At 55.0% G+C, this 19,399-nt stretch overlaps 1 protein-coding gene and 1 non-coding gene across 2 annotated transcripts in view; one reads left to right on the plus strand and one right to left on the minus strand.

Annotated features, from left to right (window-relative positions):
• Nucleotides 1-9,068: 9,068 nt before the first annotated feature.
• Nucleotides 9,069-16,387, minus strand: TLX1 (T cell leukemia homeobox 1). Its single transcript, XM_030941024.1, has 3 exons — nt 14,766-16,387; nt 12,500-12,701; nt 9,069-10,161 (listed from the first exon to the last, which is right to left on the minus strand). Exons 1-3 carry the CDS (start codon nt 15,349-15,351, stop codon nt 9,939-9,941), a joined length of 1,011 nt encoding a protein of 336 aa, XP_030796884.1. The 5' UTR covers nt 15,352-16,387; the 3' UTR covers nt 9,069-9,938.
• The window catches only part of LOC104656493, a 44,645-nt gene continuing 40,991 nt past the window's right edge, over nt 15,746-19,399 (plus strand). Inside the window, exon 1 of the transcript XR_004060070.1 lies at nt 15,746-16,106. This is a non-coding gene — a transcript (uncharacterized LOC104656493). The remainder of the gene's footprint in view (nt 16,107-19,399) is intronic.

A 19,399-nucleotide genomic window follows, 5' to 3' on the forward strand; every position in this document is an offset into this window, starting at 1 on the left:
GAAGGGCCTGGTGCCCTATGCGATGCCCTCGGAGCCCTGGGGCGGCCTCTGCACAGTCGCGAGGTCCCGAACCATTTCTAGAAATGAGACTCCGGGAACCCGTCGGGAAAAGCAAGGGGTGAGAGACCCAGGCGTCCTGGAGGCCCTGGCCCGGGTCTGGGGTCCCAGGAAGCGATGGTCCACAAGCGAACCCAACGGCAGACATCACTGAGGCTCAACCCGCCTGGGACATGTGGCCCTGAAGTGCAGGAATGAAGAGTCAGCCCTTCTCTGCCGGGAACTGGGGCGCCACCTCTCAGGCCGCCTCCACAGTCCAGGAGAGCGCTGCGGGGCCGGTTCCCTGGCAGCTCTGTGAGCGCAGCTCCACGCGTTCGGGCGGAGCCCTCGCCTCTGGAGAGTCAGGTTTGACCGAATTCTCCAGCTGCTGTGGCGACCGTGGGGTTAGAGTCGCACCACCCCCCGCGGAGCCCTGGTCTGGAGTCCGAGCTGAGTGGAGGCTGGGGACTGGTCAGAGCCAAGCAGACGGCTACGGCTACGGGCTGTGTGTTTTTCCCTGCATCCCCGCCGCACTCTTCCACACCCTAGAGGGCCAGATTTGTAGGGCAACGTTGCAAGATGTCCCTTCCCTCCGGAAGAGGTTTATATTTGGCCTCCTGGATGCCGGCGGGGCCGGGCTTCAAAATGAGAGCGGATTTCTCGTATTTTCACAAATCTGGTGAATGGCATCTTGGCATCTAGCCTGGCCCGGACAAGTCCCTGTGGCGGGGTGTGGGGTGGGGCGCTTCTGGGTCATTTACTAACAAGCCCTCACCCCCGCCCCCCACCAGCTTGCTGCAGGGCTCACAGGGAGGCCTGGGCACAGTGAGGCTGGAGAGAAGCGAGTTTTTCTCACTTACGGGCTGTCTCCAGCGCATGGCTTGGCACCTCCATGCAGGTGTCCCTTGGCAACTCAGGAGCTCAGTGGATCCCTGTGAATGTTTGTGCTTGGCTTCTTCTGGAGGTGACACCCCAGGAAAAGCCAGGACATCGGGCTGCTATGCGAAGGGGACAGTAGAACCCACCCTAGGGCAGAAGGCTCAGGCATGGCTAGGGGCACCTCCCTGGAACTGCAGGCTCTGCTTATTTAGTGCAACCGAAGACTCCAGGCCTTCCAAAGATCTGCTTCTTCAGCCCATCTCCCACCCAGACACTCCCACCCCCTGCTCGACCTTAAGTCGAGGGAGAGAAGCCAGTCCTGCAGAGCCCAGGCTGAATGGAGTCCCACAGACACTGGAAACCTTGGGGCTTCTGTGGGGTTAATAAATCGATCCCTCCATATTCCTTTGCCCACTCCTCTGCAGAATTCGCCTCAGGGCAATAACTACAATAATCAGACCACTGCTGCGCTGATCAGGAAGCACCCAATTTCTGGCCTGAGATGGGAAAGGGAGAGAAGTCAAAGCCTGCAGACGTGAAGCCTCTGATTCCCAAAATGGGTACAAGAGTACAAGTGTGTGTCTGTGAGTTTTCGTGGCTGGCTTTGTGAACAGGTGTGCCAATGTGCAGGGGCCGGTTTTCCCTGACAGCAAGTGAATGGTGAGGGACCATGAAACCCCTATGCATTTTCCTATGAACCTGTGGGACAGGCCTCCCCAGTCTGTGCAATCAGGTGTGGCCACCTGACAGCAGGGTGATTGCATGTGATCCTGAGATTCCCTAGGCCAAAGGTAAGGGAAAGCTGCCCCTCAACTTCCCTCCAGAAATTGAAGGTCTGGGAATGAGGTGCAGAGGGTAGATGCCCTGAGATTTGTAGGACCCACCCTGAGGGCCCCAGCAAGTCCTGAGGGTGGAAAACCCAGGCCACAACACTTTGGGGTGCTGTGTGCCATTCCTGGAGCATCTGTGAAGAGCCAAGCTCTTTTACCTGAGTTATCTCCTAAATCCCCTCAATCCAGGTTAATTACAGGTTGGCCCTGTAATATGGGCAAGGAAATTGCAAGATCCTAAAACTTAATGAACTTACTCGAGGTTGGACAGCAAAGAAGCCAGGCTTAACACTTAGGCTGATCTTCAAAGACACTTCAACAGCTGCTTGGGACTGAAAGAGGGTTTTTAGAAGAGGGAAGGTGCAGAAGGAGAGGGGAACTGGCATCAGAGGAGCAGTGCCAGGAACAGGGAAAATAGCAGGACATAAAACACTGGGATCGGTGAAACCTGTGGCATGTGGACAGTGCATTCTAAAACATCTTATCAGTGCTCTGGGAAAAAGAAAAGCCAAAACAGTCTATCAGAAGGGGGTATTATATGTGTCACTGTTTTTCATTTATTTAAACAAAATGGAAAAATGCTCTTAAGCAAATAAAACAAGATTACAAGTCATATTTGGCAGGCAACTTTAAAATCCTAGGATTAGTCTTAGACGTGGGGAAGTAGTTTAAGACCTTGATGCCTGAAGCAGTGTCAACAATACCAAAAGGTTATTCTAAATGTGCAGTCTCATAAAGATTCATCTCATCAGGCCCCATCAAGATCTAATGAATGAGAATCCACATTTTAACAAGATCCTTGGGTGACTTTTGCACACACAAAAGTTTAAGACACTGGCAGGGGCTATTTGTATATAAATGAATACACCTTACATAGTATACAAAAGAGCCTTCCAGGGATGTTCCCCTACCCCTACCTCCTGTATCATCTTGGAGAAGGTGAGGGAAGGAGGCAAGCTCGCCCTTCTTTCTTTCTTTCCTTTCTTTTCTTTCTTTCTTTCTCTCTCTCTCTCCCTTCCTTCCTTCCTTCCTTCCTTCCTTCCTTCCTTCCTTCCTTCCTTCCTTCCTTCCTTCCTTCCTTCCTTTCTTTCTTTCTTTCTTTCTTTCTTTCTTTCTTTCTTTCTTTCTTTCTTTCTCTCTCTCTCTCTCTCCCTTTCTTTCTTTCTTTCTTTCTTTCTTTCTTTCTTTCTTTCTTTCTTTCTTTCTTTCTTTCTTTCTTTCTTTCTTTCTTTCTTTCTTTCTTTCATTCCGACAAAGTCTCACTCTGTCACCCAGGCTGGAATGTAGTGTCACTATCACAATTCATTGCAGCCTTGACCTCCCAGGCTCAGGCAATCCTCCCGCCTCAGCCTTCAGAGTAGCTAGGACTATAGCCATGTGCCACCATGCCCAGCCTAAATATATAGCTGGGGGTGGTCTCGTCATGTTTCCCAGGCTGGTCTCGAACTCCTGGGCTCAAGCGATTCACCTTGGCCTCCCAAAGTGCTGGGATTCTAAGTGTGAGCCACCATGCCTGGCCTGCCGTGCTTTTTCTTTTTGTAGTTTGATTGAATCACACTAAGAGGTCACCATGAAAACCTCTGGTAACTCCCTGACCTTCAAGTCCCACCCTCCTACCCACCTCAGCTCACCCCCCCATTCTCCAGTCCACCAGCAGATGGACAAGGAGAGGAAGGATTTTCCTTTCTGGTTCTCTGTTCCTTTGTCTAATGAAGTGTGATTCATTGGCTTCCATTTTTAACTTTCTGCCAGTTTGAGTCCTCCTACCTTCCTGACCCAGAGGAGGGAGGGGAAGAGGTGAAAGTGCGTGGAACCCCCTTCCAATCCTGCAAGGCTCCAAGCCCTACTGGGAAGACCTAGAGTGTAGGCCTGAGGTCGGTGCAGGGGAGGAGGGGGTGGCCTCAGAGGCCTGGCAGAGTGGGGCCTGGAAGCCAGGCGCCTCACGGGGAGGAAGATTCCAGTATACTGGATGGGACTGAAGGCGATTTTCCCAGAGCTCTAGAGGGCAAACATCCTGCCCACCTCTAGACTAAGAGCTCCCTCCAAATCTGACAGGAGTCTGGTAGGGTCTCATCCCCAATTCTCACTAAATACATGACATCCCAGGACTCGGCCATCCCTCTCAAAGACCCTGTCTCTAGAGTTAGACCTCATGGTTGGAATGCTGGCCTCACTGTTTACCAGCCGCGGGCTCTCAGGCAACCTGCTTAACCTCTGCCTCCCCAGTTCAAGCGATTCTCCTGTCTCAGCCTCTGGAGTACCTGGGATTACAGGCGCCCGCCGCTACGTCCGTCCGGCATTACAGGCGCCCGCCGCCACGTCCGTCCGGCTAATTTTTGTATTTTTAGTAGAAACGGGCTTTCACCATGTTGGCCAGGCTGATCAGGAACTCCTGGCCTCAAGTGATCCACCCGCCTCGGCCTCCCAAACTGCTGAGATTACAGGCGTGAGCCACAGCTCCCGGCCCCTGCTTAACCTCTTTAAACTTCAATTTTCCTTATGTATAAAGTAGGGATAAAAATACCACTACCTCATAAGGTGGTTGATAGGCACGAATTAGTACTCTTAAACCATAGTGCAGTGCCTGGCACACAGCATATGCTCCATAACATTGCTTGCTAGTATGATTACCATTCGTGTTTTCCAACCCATTCAGTAGTAACAACCGCCACTGCATTTCCGAGGGTGCCACGGAGAATACAAGCTCCCAGAGCCTCGGCTCGAAGCGCCTTGCCACGCGAGACCCCTAGAGGGCGCTCGGAACTCACTCGTTCTGGGCTTCCGTGACCAAGTCCCAGGTCCGGTTCCCACTGCTGGGTGGCTGCTGAATCGCTGCCGCGGCCTCCAGCTTTTGGGTCTTTTGGCTCCTCCCGCAGCAACCAAAGAAATGTGAGCTCTGGGTTCGTAGGGCAGAAAACAGGAGGGGCAGGAGCAGCTCCCACCCAAGCCTTTCCCCAAGGAGGCACGCAGTGGAAGCCCCCACCCCCACCCTGCCCCGCACCCCTCGCAATCTTCTCACACACAAGGAGGCCAGATTTCCCCAGGCTCTGGGCAGGCCGCTGGACCTTCTGGGCCTTGCTAGGGTCCTCAGCCAGTATCTAGGGTGGCTGCTGCTATCCCTAAGCTCAGCCTCAGGCACATGGGGTTCTGTTACCACCTGAGCTGCAGGGCTGGAACCTGAAGCCAGCTCCTAAGACAACCCCCACCCCCAGGCCAGCTGGGAATGGAGTTAGATTCCCCTCTGTTAGGGGGTGGGGGAAGACGGAAGGAGAGGTGGGGTGTCCAGGGTCAACCACCTACAGGAGCTGGCCTGGTCGGGTGTGAGCTTGAGCCAGAAGTGAAGGCTGTGTGTGTGCCTGGCACTGCACACTTGTAGCTCCCCTCGTTTAACATTGCACACCCTGATTGTTGCGTAGTTGAAGGAGGTATGTGAGGTTGTACCCAGCAATGCAGGCTGTGAGCAGGGGCATGTGAATTGTACTCACCCCTCAACACAATGTAGGTAACCCACCACTCCCTGGAACTCACCCAGCCCTCCCTCACACCCCAACCTGCCACCCCTCACCCCTATCACACACAACCAGTCTTTGGAGTCTGCTCTGAGGTCCTTGGACAACCTGACCTGACTCCAACCTCTGCTCAGCCTGTTCCTGTCAGATTCTCCAGGATAAGAAATCCAGGTGAGGGTTCCTGGGTGGGAGGGGCCGCCCTGGACCAACCAGGCCAGGGCTGAATGCAGGCAGAAGGCATTGGATGGGCCCTTTCAAGCCACGCAGGGAACGTGGTGGCAGCTCCTGCCAATTGCTTGGCAACAGCCTGGCTGTGGGACTTCAAACTCTGAGCTGATCTGGAGGGTCTGGGGGCCCTGGGAGGGAGCAGGACTGGGGGGCTGTGTGGGAGTGACATACATGTGAAAGTGGGCATGAGGGCAGCAGAAGGAGTAAAGCATGAGAGAGGAGGTCTTTTCTGGCACCTGAGCTGAAGGGCCCTCAGGGCAGCCCCAGGGCCACAGCCCCCCTGCTGCCCTGCAGCCTGGCAGCTGAGTCCCAGCTGCTTTAGCTGGCTGGAGGTCCTTGCTTAGTTGTCTCAAGCACCTGAAACCTACCTTGCCCACCTGCGAGTCAGTCGCCCCACAGTTAGGGCACCCATCTGAGTCCTGTGCCCAGGGCAAACCCCACAACTGCCTGGTAGTGGAGCCACGACAGGGTAGTCAGTGCTCAGGAGGTGCCACACAGCCCCCAAGCACAGATGCAGCCACACAAAGCCGCTATTATAGTTAACAGGTTGAGCCAGATTCTCTGTGTGCCTCCCACCGCACTGCACAGGGCATCTAGGACCCCAGCCCTGCCTGGGGCCGCCACCCACTCAGCCACAGGGCCAGATCTGAGAGGCAGGGCTCGCTGGCCACAGGAATTTCGAGATTGCCGTAGGTTCTCAAGCCAAGGAAGGAAGCGGGCCTTTCTGCGCAGACAGGTTTGTTAATTCCCCTTCTCTCCCGGCACCTCTACACGCAATTATTCCGATAGTTCTTTTTCTATTTCTGAACAGAGACCGGTCATTTCCGGCAGGGGAGGGAGAGTTTCGAGCTTTCTGTTGTGAGTAGTTGGCCTTGACTGTGACTCTCGCAGGCCCCCTCCCCTCCAGCCTCCGCCCCACGTGGGACGGAGTTTGCAGGTCCAGCCGCCACCCAGGCCTTTCTCCCTGGCCGCGGCGCTCGGCGGACGCGGGATCCACTGAGATTCGGTCTCAACGAATTTCGGGCGGAGAGACGGGAGTCCTGCGTGTCCCGCCGCACCACGGGTCCCAGCGTCCCCGGGAGTCTGGCACCCCCGGGAGGCCTAGCCCAAGGGCGGGAGCGTCAGCGGGGCCCCGCTGAAAGTGCACGATCCGGGCCACAGGCGGCCGAGCAGCGCCGGGAGCAAGCGAGCGGCAACCGGGAAGCTCAAAGGCCGCCCGCCCTGGGCGCCCCGGGCCCCAGCGCTGGGATTGTCCCAACTTGCGGAATGTCCGCTTCTGTGCGAGTCCGGGTGGAGCTGGACAGGGTCTGAGAGCTGCGGGCTGAGGGCTCCGGCCTGCATGTGCTCTCCGCGGTTTGTGAGTGTGAGCCCTATGACGTTCCTGAAGATGGGGGGTGAGTGGGAGGGAGGGTAGGAGGTGTTTTGGGGGACAGCGGTGTTGGGCCTAACTTTGCTCAAGAGGGGATGGGAGAAGGGTTGGAGAGTCCAGGTTTGGGAGCCAGCTTGGGGCTGCTGTGTTTGGGCCGGCCAGCCTCTCCCCACCCAACCTCCGTTCCTCTGTTAGGCTGTGTCCAGAAAATGCTCGGGGTTCTCCGGACACAGCAGCCTCTAGAGGCGGTCTTGGGAACCTGGGAGGCGGGAAGAAGGCGGCAGTCTCCCCTGGGGTCCTGCTGTGGGATCGCGCAGCCGGGAAGCATTGATCTTGAGTCCAAAAGAGGAGAGAAACCGCACCCCGCGAAGAAGGCGCGGACTCGGTGGCTCCAGTCCTGCGGGAGCAGAGGGGAGAGCAGACCTGCCCTGGTAGAGGGAGACGACTTCTGAGGTTCTGGAGGCTATTTCTGGATTTTGCGCGGCCTGGCGCTGGGTGCCACGGCCGGTGAATGCGGGAGACCTGCAGCAGAACCTTCTCACTACGCCTCACACAGCTCGTCAGGGCCCAACCTGGGCACTCCGCGGGTCTGTGGGGATGGCGCGGAATGGCTGGCCGCTGTCTTCGGACCCTGAAGCCTCCCCCTTTTCTCTTTTCTTCTTGTCTACACAAAATGAGTGACAGAAGCCCCCTCTCATGCGGATATCCCAGGGGACCCCAGGTGAGGGGGTGGATGACCAAGCCCATCCTCCACTCAGCCGAACTTCCCCATGGGCTTGCTGGGATGGGAAGTTGCTGTGCTCATGACCTGTGTCACAGCCCCCATGGCAGGGGCAGGTATGGGGGACACTGGCTCTGACGGTTAGGGTGGCTCCCCACCCTCAGTGTCCCGCAAACACTTCTGCAGAGCTTCCAGGGGCCCCCACACCACGAACTTCTACTTTCCAGCTGAAAAGTTCTCTCACTGTCCCATGCCAGAGAAAAAGCCTCTTATCCCTCCATTTCAACTCACCCCTAGGGTGATGAGTTCTCTAGACCCTCCACCACCCAGCTTCTTCCAGAAAAGCAGACCCAAGTCAGTCTTGTGTAGGATAGTTCGGAGAGGCTGGGGACTGGCTGTTATTATGCCTGTGTGCACGTGTACTGTGGCTGCAGGTCTGGCAAGGGTGGTCTGGGGGCTCCCTGGAGGTCCCCAGAAAGTCAGTTCTTTAGACCCCTCCTAGGCCAGGCTAGTGCTGGGAACTGGTAGGTCCCAGTTAGAGCACCAGAGAGGATCCTGGCCCTAATTCCTGATTCAATGTGCTCTAGTCTCTGCAGCTTGCTGGGTAAGCGTCTAGAGCCCCAGAACTTCAGATGTTGGTCCCACCACAATGTATCTGGGTATCGCACATCAGACTCCCACCAACACATACACCACCAGCGCACAATTACACACACTCATACAGAACCACACCCACCCACCTGCAGTGATGGCCTCCCACAATGATCCACACTCCCCACTACATTTACTCCCCCAATTACATTCTGTCACACACAAGTAAATACAGGGAAAATGCACAGCTCACACATGATTACATCTCACACACAATTACACCCGTAAAATTCAAGATGATCCACTTCAGAAGCAGTTACATATTTCACAGAAAAATAGATTTACAAAGAGTAACTAATACATATTCTCCCAAATATTAACACGATTCATACATAATCACAAACAATGGTTGATTACACAATTACCCAAAAAGAAACAGTCTCATTCGCATACGGTTACACACACACCACTACAGGCTCATGCATTCAAATGATAGTTTCGATTTGCAACTTAAGCAGAAACAAGTATTTACATGCAAGAATTGCAAACATAATTATACATTTAAATACCATTACAAATATTCACTATTTGTTCACATTGCTGATTGCTCACATTATCACAAACACCACACACACACACACACACACACACGACTCTCACATCCAAAGAAATCCATATCCTCTCAGGCACTGGCAATCCCATGAGAGCCTGACTCTCCCTGCTCTCCTCAACTCTGCCTTCTCTCCATCTGTCCTCCTCCTTTCCTCTCTCCAGAGCCTTAGGGTCCTGCCCCCAACATGTCTCTCAAGTTCAGATACCAAGGGCTGCCCCCCTGAAGCATCAGCTCACACCAAACCCAAGTAGCTGAAGGACGCTAGGGTCTGCAAGGAGCAGGCAGCCCTGACTCCGGATCCGGAGGCTTTTATTTATTTTTTCCACATAAATTACACAAGCACTTTATAAAATGGTTACACAGAAAACACCTTATAAGTGCATAACTTAACACCCCCCCCCCAATGGGTTCTGGAGAAATGGGCTGTATTTATGTGAAAACCTGTCTGTGCATACCTGGGTTGGGCTGGGATGTGTGGTGGGGGCCTGGCAGACCAAGTGAGGCTGTTGTGGCTGTTGTGTATGGTGTAGTGTGCCACAGTGTGGCCTTGACCTTGTGTTTGTGCTGGAGGGAGTGCCATGCTGTTCAGAATGAGTGTGTGTCACCCCTGACCTGTGTCTGATCATGAGGTCCAATATGTAAACACTGTGACCCTGTGTCTGGATGACACTCTGCCATAGATGCCCATGTGTGGCTCTGGGGTGACACCAGGAGGGACAGTGACATCACCTCTGTGTGGGCCTATGGGTTTCCATGTGTGTGATGAGAAGTGGGTCACAGAGAAGGGGTTTCCCAGGGCAAATTCAGATGACAGCCCTGGGGACCCAAGAAGCTCCTCTTCCCCTACCTCCCTTGCCTCTCTCTGAATCCCACGTTAAAAATTAAAATAAAATGAAATAAACAAAAACAGAGATTTCTTAACAGTTCAGACGGGTGCGGGACGCGTCTGGGAGGGGGGCGCGTGTCCTTATCCCTTGAGCTCTTCTTCCACCGAAGAGAGAACAGTGTCGGCACAAATGTGGGGGCCCTTCGGTGCCGTGCGAGGGCAGTGTTCCCCTCCTGGGTGCAGTCTGAGGCCAGGATAGGTGGGGAGGAGTCCTGGGTCTCAGGCCTCAGTGACCCCTGAATGGGCCTGGGGTCCCACAGGGCAGAATGGGCAGGCTCACTCGCAGGCCGACGCCACCGACGTGACGCTAGTGATTTTGGTCGAGTCGTCAGACCATGGCTGCAGATTCTGCAGGGCGAAGAGCGATGAGTTGTGCACGCACAGAGGGTCGGCGGGCAGCGGCTGTGCCAGGCTCTTCTGGAAGGCCTCCTGCTGCAACTGCAGGAGGATGCGGTTCGCTTGCTGCCTCTCGGCCTCCCGTTCCTCCGCAGTCTGCCGTCTGCACCGGGAACAAGCCATTACCTGCCAGGAGCACCGACCCGGCTCCCGCGTGCGCCCGGCTCCCGCGTGCGCCCAGCTCCCGGTGAGTTCCCAGGAGATAAACTGAACGAGCGTTGCTCGCCTTTGCAGTCCCCAAATCCAGTTTGGGCCCCTATAACGCGTTCCCTTCTTTTGAGAGTCCTGACTCCAACAAAGACTAGAAACCCCGAAGCGGATGGAGCCAAGGTATCCCAGAGAAGGAGCGGTGGGAAAGTCTGCGAGGCCCAAACAGCTGGGACTCCGCATCCACACGCAGTGCCCACACCCGGCAGGCCTCACAAGGGGCAGCCAGGGGTACGATGGCATCTTGCCTCTCCCGCCCCCCCCCCCCCCCCCCGCCCTGAGGGAGACCAGGTGCCATTCCAAGCCGGAGGGCCCTTACCCTACCCACAAGTCCAGGGCAGAGAGGAAAGGACCAGTCTATGATCTGCTCTGCGGGACGTCTCTTGCCTCCCTCTCTCTGCAAATGTCCTCTAGGCCTTGGGCCTTCTGTGTGGAGCCCTGTGCCCTGCGGGGGCTCCTGCTGGACCCACTGGCTTCCTCTAAGGCGGTTCAGGGAGGCAATGACTCACTTATTCCATTTAATGCCTCCCCTCCACCCTGTCAACTGAGATCAAACGTCTGTCTCTAAGGTGGACAGAACTAATGGGAGTCCCCGGGGCCTTCAGAAGCAATTTGTAGGCGATCGATGAAGCCATGTGAAGCCTGCAAGGGCCTCTTTCAGCAGCGGCTGCTGACCTGCTCTGGGCCGCCTTTTCTTGACTGTGTATCTTTCTGTCTTTCGTCTTTCCCTTCTCCCCTGCATTTCAAACGGCCTGAATATTTCTCTTTTATGCTTTGTGTCTTATCTCTCATTTTCTCTCCTCCTCACCCACTTGGTTCTCTCTGAATTAAACGAATTTGTTTGAAAAGAAAATGGTGATTTCAGTCATCCATTGCTTTTCTTTATTATACATAAATAAGACGTCTGCAGGCTGCCTGTTTTCCTCCTTTTTTTCCTTGAGCGGGGTCCCTATCCCTTCCCACCCCTGAAACTGATTGTGTTTCAGTTTCTCTCTTTGCCTGCCTCTTTCTTTCTCTGTGCCCCTCTCTGGGAGGCCTGCCAGGCTGCCTTTCCTCCCCTAGGCCCGCAGCCCTCAGTAGGCCTTGGAAACCGGAGTCCCCCCCCCCCCCCACCAACTCCTGAGCTAGCCCTGGCTCCCTCTTTAGCGTTCCAAGGTCTGAGGCCGCATCCCCCACTCCTTCCCCAGCGGCAGGAATGCTGTGGGGTGCGGTAGAATCGCGGGACCATGACTTCCTTTGTGGCCCCGTAGGCGGAATCCCAGGCAGATTCCTCGCCTTCGTTCAGAAAAAGAGGAAACTCCAATTCCTTCCTCCTGCCCCAAGGCCCGCCCGTCTCGGCGCCGCCGACTTCGCCCAGACTTTCCCGCGCTGCCCCACTGGACCTGAGCTAGGGGAGAAACTCCGGCGAGCAAGGGCCAGATGTGCGGGAGGGTGCAGCGTGCCAGAGGGTGCAGCCGGAGAAAGCGTCAGTGCGCGCGAAGAGGGAGGCTGCTTGGGAGTGTTGGGGACGCTTCACGTCCTTGAGCGTAAATGTGAAAAAACAAAACAAAAAACCCAGTGCGTAGTAACTGGAGTTGTGGCTATGGGAGAAGGGAAAATTCTCTTTCTCACACACACCCATCTGCTCCTAATTGATTCCCCTTTCAGTGGGACCAGCCAAACCCCGCCGCAGCCGGCGCGGATTGATTTTCTCCTTCCAGGGTAGGGACCGGCTGCGCAAAAGCCTGGCGTTTGGGGAGGAGACCGTCAACACCGCCGCGGTCTGGGGCCCCCAAACCCTCTGCCGAGAGCCCGGTTGGAGCGCTGCAACAAGGTGCGGGCCGTTCCGCATGCAGTCTCCGGGACAGAGCAGGATTCCATAAGCAAGAGTTTGTGCAAACAAAAAGCTCCCCAGGACACACAGATCCCTGGAGTCTGGACTGCGTGGAGTGCACTAACCCGCCTGTTTGCCAAAGCGGCGGAAGAAACCTGCCGCGTCTACACCGGCAGAGAGTGTGCCAGCCAGAAAGCCCTGAAGCCTCCGGTAAAACAGAGCCAGGGCCCTTCAGCCCCATCCCAGCTATCGGCCTGCCTCCGTTGCTTCCAGCTCCCCGCAAGCCTAGCGGGAGCTCGCTCCTCCGAAAGGATCAGAAACCGCAAGCGGAGAAAGTGTGTGCGCACCAGAAGAGGCCACGAACGGACAGCAGCCTGAGACCGCGCCGCTCGCGGGCTGCCGGCCCGCCCCGCTTGCTCACCTCCACTTTGTCCGCCGGTTCTGGAACCAGGTTTTGACCTGCGCGTCGGTCATTTTGAGCGCCTTGGCCAGGGCGGCGCGCTCGGCCGAGGCCAGGTACTTCTGGCGGTGGAAGCGCTTCTCCAGCTCGCAGATCTGCAGGCGTGTGAAGGACGTGCGCGGCTTCTTCTTCTTGGGGGGCGTCCGGTTCTGATAGGGGTGACCTATACGGCGTGTTACAGTGAAGGGTGAGAGGGCCACTGGAGCGGGAGACAGACAGACGGCAGAGGCAAGCAGCAGAGCGTCAGGAAGCGTCCCAGGCCCAACACCCCGCGAATCAGCGAGCGCAGCAGCTGAAGCCCCACGAGCAGGGCCGAGATCCTCCCGTTAGCCCTCAGCGCCAAGCCCACGGCGGGAAACAGCCCCCTCCTGCCCGCCAGTCCGATGCCACCTTCGCAGCTACCACGGAGGCCTCCCTAGCCCCGGGCTCCCGTGAGCCCAACCACCTCCCTGCCGCCCCTCTTCCAAGGGGCAGTCTAAGGCGAGCTAATGGTCACGCTCCCCTCCCCTCAGTCAGCCCCAGACCTTCAGGCTCAGAATAGGAGACTGAACCTGACTCTGGACCCCGACCTGAGCCTCCATCCACAGCAGCACACACCAACACAATGTACAACGGGGGCAAACTCATAGATCTATACACCCAAACAAGACCAGACAAGCACAGGCACGGGACAAGAACACAGGACACAGAGCAACACAAGGCCACAGCCATACATTCGCTCAAAACTCCTTCATGCCTGACACAGTATTAGGGCCCGAGGTAGGCCCTAAACCGAGTACCTTTCACCAGAGGCCCAGGATTAGTAGACTCCCGGCTGGGGTTCCAGCAGGGCCCTTCAAGACTGGCCTGGCCTGGGTGGGGAATGGGATGGGCACCAGGCCCTGCTGCCCCAGGCCAGAGAAAACTTGGGTTGGGGGCACTGGGGCCCCTCCAGCGAGGGCCCTTCCTGAGGTCTAGACCCAAGCAACTGTTCTTCCTCTGGACACCAGCCCCCACACCACTTCTGCTGTGGCCCCAGAGTCTGGTAAGAAGCTGCAGGAGCAGTTTCCCTGACCGTGCTCCTGCCTGGAACAGAAGCAGGGAGTCAGGGGTGCCTTGGGGTCTCCTGGCCCAGTGTCTAGCTCTCAGCAGCTTCTCCCAAGTAGTTATGTATACCCCCCTTCCACTGTTGGGCCCTTGAGCCAGGGGATCCCCAGGAGTCGCGGTCTCAGCCAGCAGCAGCCAGTGTCTCCTGCCTCCTCTCTCTAAGGCCAGCTGGCTAACCCGGGCTCAATTTGTGCCTGCTTCCCAGTCGGGACGGGAGGATCGTGGTCTGGGATCCAGGGAATCCTAAGGGGAGCAGGAAGTGAGAACAGGGGAAGGGACCCACACCAGAGGGAGAGTTGAGTGCCCAGAGCTGAAACGGCAGCAGAGGGAGCCAGGGCCAGCAGAGGAAGGTAGGAGTGGGCAGCAGAGAAGACAGCAGCGGCCACCACCTAGTACCTAATGTCCTGGGAGTAGTCCTCCCGCCACCGATCACTGGCCGACCCGGTGCATTATTCATGCCCAAGATAACAGGGCTGGGCCCGGGGTAGGACACACAGCCCGGACAGAATGAAAATGAAAAGCTAGCTGTCTTGGGCGGCTATGCCCCGCTGCCATCCTCCCAGACGAAGCCTCCTCTCTGGAAAAAAAAAAGGGCCACTGGTTCTGCTGATTTACTGGGGCTCAGAGACCCCGCTGGCCCCGCAGCACCACGGGCACCGGAGCTAGGAGCGCGAAGTGCATGTGTGTAGGGTACTGAAGGTGGGGGGACCTGTTCTTTTCTTGTGTCTGATCCTGGGGCTGGCTTCTTCGGTCCTAGAACTGCAGCCAGGACGGAAGAAACTGTTCACATTGCACCCCTTTCTCTAAGATTCCCAGACCCGGAGTAGCTGCAGAAGGTGGTCCTGAATCTATGGCTTTCTTCTCTGCCTGACAGGGCCCAGGGATCCCGAGAGGGGACCAGGGAGAGCTTCTCTGAGCAGGGGTCCTTTGGGAGACAGAGAGGGGTCCAGGCTGAGAGAACTCTTCAAGCATGGCGAGTCTGCGATGTAGAATCGGGCGAGCGGCTCAACTTGGGGGAAGCAGCAAGAAGAGCTGGGCGACCTGGCGCACAGAACCGGCTTTGGGGAACCAGCCGGCGGGGAAAGGGTAACACGGAGCCCGGGCCGCGGCCAGGCGAGGCGCGCGCGCAGGCCGGACTCACCTGTGAACCTGTCCTTTGTGTATCTGCGGTTACTCTCCATCCAGGGGAAGGTGAGGCCAGTGAGGTTGTTGACGCCCGGCATGGCAGGCACAGAGGGCACGGTGGGCAAGCCGGTGGCCAGGGGCTGGGGGTGGGCCACGGCTCCGGCGAGCGGCCTGTGTGCCGGCACCCGGATCACCCCCGCAGCGCTGAGTGCCCCCGCACCGCCGCTGCTGCTGCCGCCGCCGCCAGGACCGGGGCCGCCCGCCAAGGCCATGTTCACGTTGTAGGAGCCGGGCAGCGGACCCATGCTGCAGGCGCCGCCGCCGCCTGCCGGGCCTCCGGGGCCGCCGGGGCCTCCGGGGCCGCCCGGACCTCCAGTGCCATAGGCCCCCGCGCCTCCAGCCCCAGCCCCGGCCGCGGAGCCCCCGCCGCCGTAAGTGTAGGCGCCTCCAACCAAGCAGCCAAGGCCGTATTCTCCGTCCTGGAGGCGCGAGGCGGGCCCCATGCAGCCACCCTGGTCTGGGCTGTTGAGGATCTGGTCGATGCCGAAGCTGATGGGCTCTGCGTGGCCCGGGTGGAGGTGGTGCGGTCCCAGGTGCTCCATGCTAGCCCCGGCCCCACGGGGGGGCCCGGGCGGCGGCGCTCGCTGCGCTGGGCTCCGGGGGCAGCTAGCAGGGGCTGGGAGGCAACAGCGGCTCCTGGCTGCGCGGAGACTTGGGAAGCGAAGTGCGCAGAAGGGCTAAAGTAGAAGGGGGAGGGGAGGGAGAGGGGGGGCCGTATTCTTCCCCTCTCTGGCTTCTGCTTCCCGGCTCCGGCTGCTCGCTCGCTGTTGACTCTGGGACATCAATCACCAGGCGAAAAAGCCCGGTGCAAGAGCGCTTCGCGGTTTCGGCCGGGTCTCTCCATTGGCTGTGCGCGGAGAGGAGCCGGGTGAATGACAGCGCGAGGGAGGGGAGGGGAGGGGGAGAGGAAGGCCAGAAGCCGAGACAGATGCAGGAGCCAGAGATAGAGAGACGGAGACCAAGACTCGGAGTAGTTCATGGGGAGAGAAAAGAGGGGGAAAAGGAGAGGCTTAAAAGGAAAAGGGAAAACAGGAAGCGACCATTCCCAGAGACGGACAGACAGACAAACCCAAGGAGGGTGAAGTCAACTGTCTTCCCGGCCTGTTGGTAGGCATCCCCTCACTTTGAACCGGGTCAAAGGAGTCCAGCCCACAAGGCTTCTGGGGAAGGGATGTCCCTACCCAACTGGAGAATCTCCCCAAGGGCTCAGCTGGGAAACACCTGTCACTCAACCAGGAGATTTACTCCAAACTTCAAGTCCAGCTTGTTAGAAAGTAGAAGACTGTCTACTCCCCAGGTATGGAGCCCAGGCCCTGAGGCAGAACGGTGAGTTCAGGCTTGTCCTTCTTTAAAACACAGGCCTATGAACAACTGGCTATATGTTATAAAAATCAGCAACCATCCCCCAACTCAGCCTTCTTAGAGAAATTCAGGAAGGGAACATTTCCTGAAAGGCAGGCACAAGTCAAGAGGGTTGGTTTGGGGTCTTCTGCCAGGGTGACCATGCCTCAACACATGCCTTTCCTTTTAAATAAACAGATGCCTCAAGAAGTAAAATCCTACAGGGTTTGAAAGAGGCAATTCCTACAGTGTTTGAATGAATTCAACCAGATTGCTTTCCACCTAACAATTACCCCAGGGTTGGCTATTCCAGGCAAGAAGACTTTGGACTGTAGTGTGTGTTATTTTCTTACTTTTGGAATCTTGGGAGGAAGCCATAGGGGCTTAAGACCGTAGGGGCTGGGATTGGTGGGACTAGGATCAGGGAAGTGCATCCAGGACAAATTTAGGCCTTTCCAACGTTTTGCCAGTGGCTGTCTGGCTGACAGCCCAAGAGAAAAGGAGGAAACTCTCTTTTTCTTCTTCCTCTCTTCCCCCTCTCCAGTAGAAAATGTTTGCTACCTTTTAGAAGTCAAGCTTTGGGAAGGGCACAGGTTGCATCACTTGGGATCTATTTCTGGTCTATTTCAGTTCAGTTTCAGATTAGACTTTTGAGTACGCCCCTTCTCTATCTGGAAAGATGCTAGGATGTGAAGACTCACTTTCTCTCCTCCTCAAGTCTTATTACAATCTATTTGCTTTGGGCATGTCTGTCACCTCCACTTGAAGGGATCTTGGAGACAGAGAGTGGCTTATTCATTTCTGTTCTCTCCTGAAGAATACAGCCCCAAACAACAAAATATGCTCATCTTGGGGAATAACAAGTGAATGTATCTCTTTATTCAATAATATTTATTGAGTACTGTACTCACTGTGTCAGGCACTGTTCTAGGCACGGGGGACATAGCAGTGAGCAAAACAAAGGTCCTGACCTCATGAAGCTTACATTCTATAGAGGGGGTCAGACAATAAGCAAAGAAGCAAATACAACAAGACAGATGTTAGTAAGTATTATGGAGAACAATATAAACTCTACACCAATCCTTCGGATGAGTATTCTCCCTATTTTACAGATGTGAGGAAAGCACATTTCAGAATAGCTATGATTGCTGTGGATCAATATGGAGGAGCTAGACTCAACTTGATTTTGTGGGTTAGCCTGGAAACCTAGGTGCTGGTTGGAAGTTCATATCTGTGGGTAAACCTTGTCTGAGCTCCAGCCAGGTGAACAAAGGCCCACTCAAGACAAAGCCAAATGTGAAATTGGCAGTCGTTTGTAAACACTAAGCAGAAACATGAAGGGCTCTGCTCCCTCACCAGTTCTCTTCTTCCCACTTACCGAATCCAGGTACTATACCCCTACCCAGGGACTTCCATAACTTACTTTGGAAGTCGTCTGAACCTGAATGAATCTCTTCCTGCTCTTATCTTGAGGGAACTAAAGCAGAAATAAATTGTTTACTGGAAGACGGCTTTGTGCCAGGTACCATATCATACTTATCTCATTTAAGACTTATAACAACCCTGGGAAGTTAATAGAAATGTCCCAATTTTTTATAATTGAGAGAATTGAATGAATGTTCATGGCAGTGTTATTCATAATAGCCCAAATGGGGAAACAATTCAGAGGTCCATCAACTGATGAATAGATAAACAAAATTTGGTATATCCACACATGGAATATTATTTAGCCATAAAAAGGAAAAGAAGGGAAATGCTGGTTCATGCTATAACATGGATGAACCTAGGAGACTATTCTGCTAGTGAAAGAAGTCAAGCACAAAGGCTACATATTATATGATTCCACTTGTCTGAAATGCCCAAAATAGGCAAATTCACAGAGGCAGAGAGTAGGTTAGTGGTTTCTGGGGCCTGGGGGCATCAGGGAATGGAAATTGACTGCTAACAGATACAGAATTCCTTTTGGAGTGATGAAAACATTCTGGATGGTTACATAACTTTGTAAAAATATTAAAACCCACTGAGTTGTGCATTTTAAAGGGGCTGAATATTGTAGCATATGAATTTTATCTCATTTTTAAAAAGAAAAAAATGGCTGGGTGCAGTGGCCTGTGCCTGTAGTCCTAGCTGCTCCGCAGGGTGAGGCTAGAGGATCACTTGGAGCCAGGAATTCGAGGCTGCAATGTGCTATAATTTCACCTCTAGCCTGGGCAACAGAGCAATGCCCCATCTCTAAAAAGAAAATGAAAACTGAGACTCAGCGAAGAGAATAAACTTGCTCCAAGTTCCATAGAGAGAGAAGACTGATCTGGAATCTCAAAACCTGAGCTATTTTCCTTGTTTGAGGCTGAAAACTATGGGGAGGGGTACTGCAGCTTTTTTTTAGGCTGGGTCCTAGTTGCCTCACTCCTTTTAGTCTCACCACCGTTTTACCTGCTGCAGTTAAAACCACATCCTTTGGTGTGAGTTGGTTGAAGGTAAAATTTACAAGACTAAAAAAAAAAAAAAAAAAAAAACCACCTATCTTTCCATGTGCACATCTCTAGCTTAGATGGCCTTCCAACCCTTTGGCATCTGCCTGATCCACCTGTTGAACTCCTCAGATCTGGCGCCAGTTGTCCAGGGTACTTGGGAGGAGACTTTACCCTTGTTGGCCCAACTTAAAGTTGGCAGAGGTCACCACTACCTTGTACATGGACCACTATGACTGTCAAGCTCTTCTCATTAAAATCCAGCAGCCCAGGGATATACCGACTTTCCCCTGCTATCATAGCCGCTTCCTTGACTGATTTCTTTCTTTTTCCCCCTCCCACCTTTTCTGCTTATCAGAGTCAACTTTTATCCCAATTGGGGATACCCCTAACTTTTACCCTCAATGAGGTGCTGGGGTTGTGTGAGTCAGCTTAATCCCAGCCTTTGTCTTCCAACAGGGTATTTGCTGAGGGCCAAGACTACCCTCTCTGTCCCTTCCTTACCTAGAAAGATGAGACTGGAGGGTCAGGATTTGCTGGGCTCTGGCCCCCACCCCTTCTCCTGGGAGCAGTGTTACCTGAGCATGGTGTTGCAAGGTTGGGAAGTTTTCTGAAATAGGAGAGGAGACTCACACAAGTTTATATTCGCTGCAGCTTGTGTTTCCACAGTGCTTTTGCATGCCTTGCAAAACAGCTCTGATAGGAACGAGGAGGGAGGGGAAGAAAGCAGGACTCACAGAGCGCCTGCCATGTGTGAGCCGCCTTCAATTGGAAGAAT

Source organism: Rhinopithecus roxellana, chromosome 11 (genome assembly GCF_007565055.1).
Source record: "Rhinopithecus roxellana isolate Shanxi Qingling chromosome 11, ASM756505v1, whole genome shotgun sequence".
Taxonomy (NCBI): Eukaryota; Metazoa; Chordata; class Mammalia; order Primates; family Cercopithecidae; genus Rhinopithecus; species Rhinopithecus roxellana.